The sequence below is a fragment of the Charadrius vociferus genome, unplaced genomic scaffold, assembly GCF_000708025.1.
Source record: "Charadrius vociferus isolate BGI_N301 unplaced genomic scaffold, ASM70802v2 scaffold3540, whole genome shotgun sequence".
NCBI classification, from domain to species: domain Eukaryota; kingdom Metazoa; phylum Chordata; class Aves; order Charadriiformes; family Charadriidae; genus Charadrius; species Charadrius vociferus.
The window spans coordinates 5638-7242 of NW_009646326.1; the positions used below are offsets into that span (position 1 = coordinate 5638).

Sequence of the window (1605 nt, forward strand, 5' to 3'; positions counted from 1 at the left end):
GGCCGCCGGCCGGGCCAGGCCGGGCCGCTGCTCCCGCCGTCCCGCTTCCTGGCGAGGCAAACGAAGCTGCGTGTCTGCAGGACCGCCCGGGACAGGGCCACATCCCCCGGGACAGGCAGAGAGCCTTGGCATCGCGGGGGGCAGCCGAGGCGCTTGTCCAGCACCGTCTGTTCTCACGCAGCAGTGACAGAGTTTCACGTTCAGGCCTACGGATGGTGGCTGTGCCTGACCGCAGCGTCACCGGAGCGAGGAAGGGACAGTGCAGATTCTCTGGTGGAAGGGAGCGATCAGGAGGAAAAGGGGGGGCTCTGCACCCCGGGAAGGCTGTACCCTGTTGCCTTGTCTGCTTTTGAACACCGCAGCAAGCTTGGAAGACAGGCACAGAGTTGAGGTTGAAGGTCCTGAAGACCTCCGTCTGTTCCGTTTCTCCAAATTCAGAGTAAGGCAAGACCAGAGGTGGCGTACAAGCACAGGCGCTTCGGTGGCGGTCTGGGATGAACCACATAGCAGGCAGAGGCAGGCAGAGGTGAGGACTTTCAGCCCCGAAGCAAAGCAGGGGTAAGGCTGGCTAATGTCCTAGTCTGGGGGTTCTCGTGTAGATAGATGCGCCTGTGGTTTGCATCCAGCCTGTATGATCAGTCTATTCTGAATTTTCCTGGTATTACTAGTCAGCAGTTCTTGTGACCCATCCGACGTTTGCAACCCCTTTCTCATGTGCCAGTGAACTCTGCTTTCCCATGCTCCCTGTCCTCCATAGTGCAGACTCCCCGTAGCCCCTGGTCTTCCTGTGTGTCCAGTCCCATGCCTCCTAACGGCCTGGCCCCTGGCACAAGAAGGATGCTGGGGCTGCTGCTGCTGCCGTGCTCACTGCCATCAATGATTCAGGGCCAAGAAGCAGAGCAAAGGAGGCCAGTGCTGCAGCAGGAGGTGAAACTCCTGCATTATTCAGGGAGCCCATTTTGCTCACAGGGCATGGCAGTACTTGCCCTGCAGTGCCTGGCCACAGGGATCAGGGCACTGGGAGCTGGCGGTCAGGACGCTGTATGTGCATATACCCTGTGCATGCTGTGTGCTCATACGTGTGCATGTGTGTGTGTATGTGTGCTCTGTGCATGCTGTATGCAGCCCATGTTCTTCCTGGAGAGTGTCTTCTTGCCGAAGAGCTAGAGCGGAACTGGGGGACTCTCATTCCCAGGAGGTTTCTCCTGTTCAGTCCAATAGATCTGACTGCTGTTCCCATGGGCAGGTACTAGAGGATTAGTTTGTCTCTCAAAGAGCCAGATCACATTCAAGAACATGTCAAGCTACTTGTCATAGAATCATAGAGTCGTTTTGGTTGCAAGAGACCTTTAAGATCATCAGGTCCAACAGTTAACCCAGCACTACCAAGCCCACCACTAAACCATGTCCCCCAGTGCCACGGCTACACATCTTTTAAATGTTTCCAGGGATGGCGCCTCAACCTCTTCCCTGGGCAGCCTCCTCCGATGCTGGGTAACCATTTCAGTGAAGACATTTTTCCTAATATCCAATCTAACCCTCCCCTGCCGCAAGTTGAGGCCGTTTCCTCTTGTGCTATCACTTGGTACTTGGGAGAAGAGACTG

At 56.1% G+C, this 1605-nt stretch overlaps 1 protein-coding gene across 1 annotated transcript in view; it reads right to left on the bottom strand.

Moving 5' to 3' along the window:
- Positions 1–867, bottom strand: part of ARSA (arylsulfatase A) — a gene marked incomplete at its 5' end in the record, with an annotated part of 6196 nt that extends 5329 nt beyond the window's left edge. Inside the window, one exon of the mRNA XM_009884891.1 lies at positions 836–867. Within this exon, the coding sequence (XP_009883193.1) occupies positions 836–867 (32 nt within the window). The remainder of the gene's footprint in view (positions 1–835) is intronic.
- Positions 868–1605: the final 738 nt, after the last annotated feature.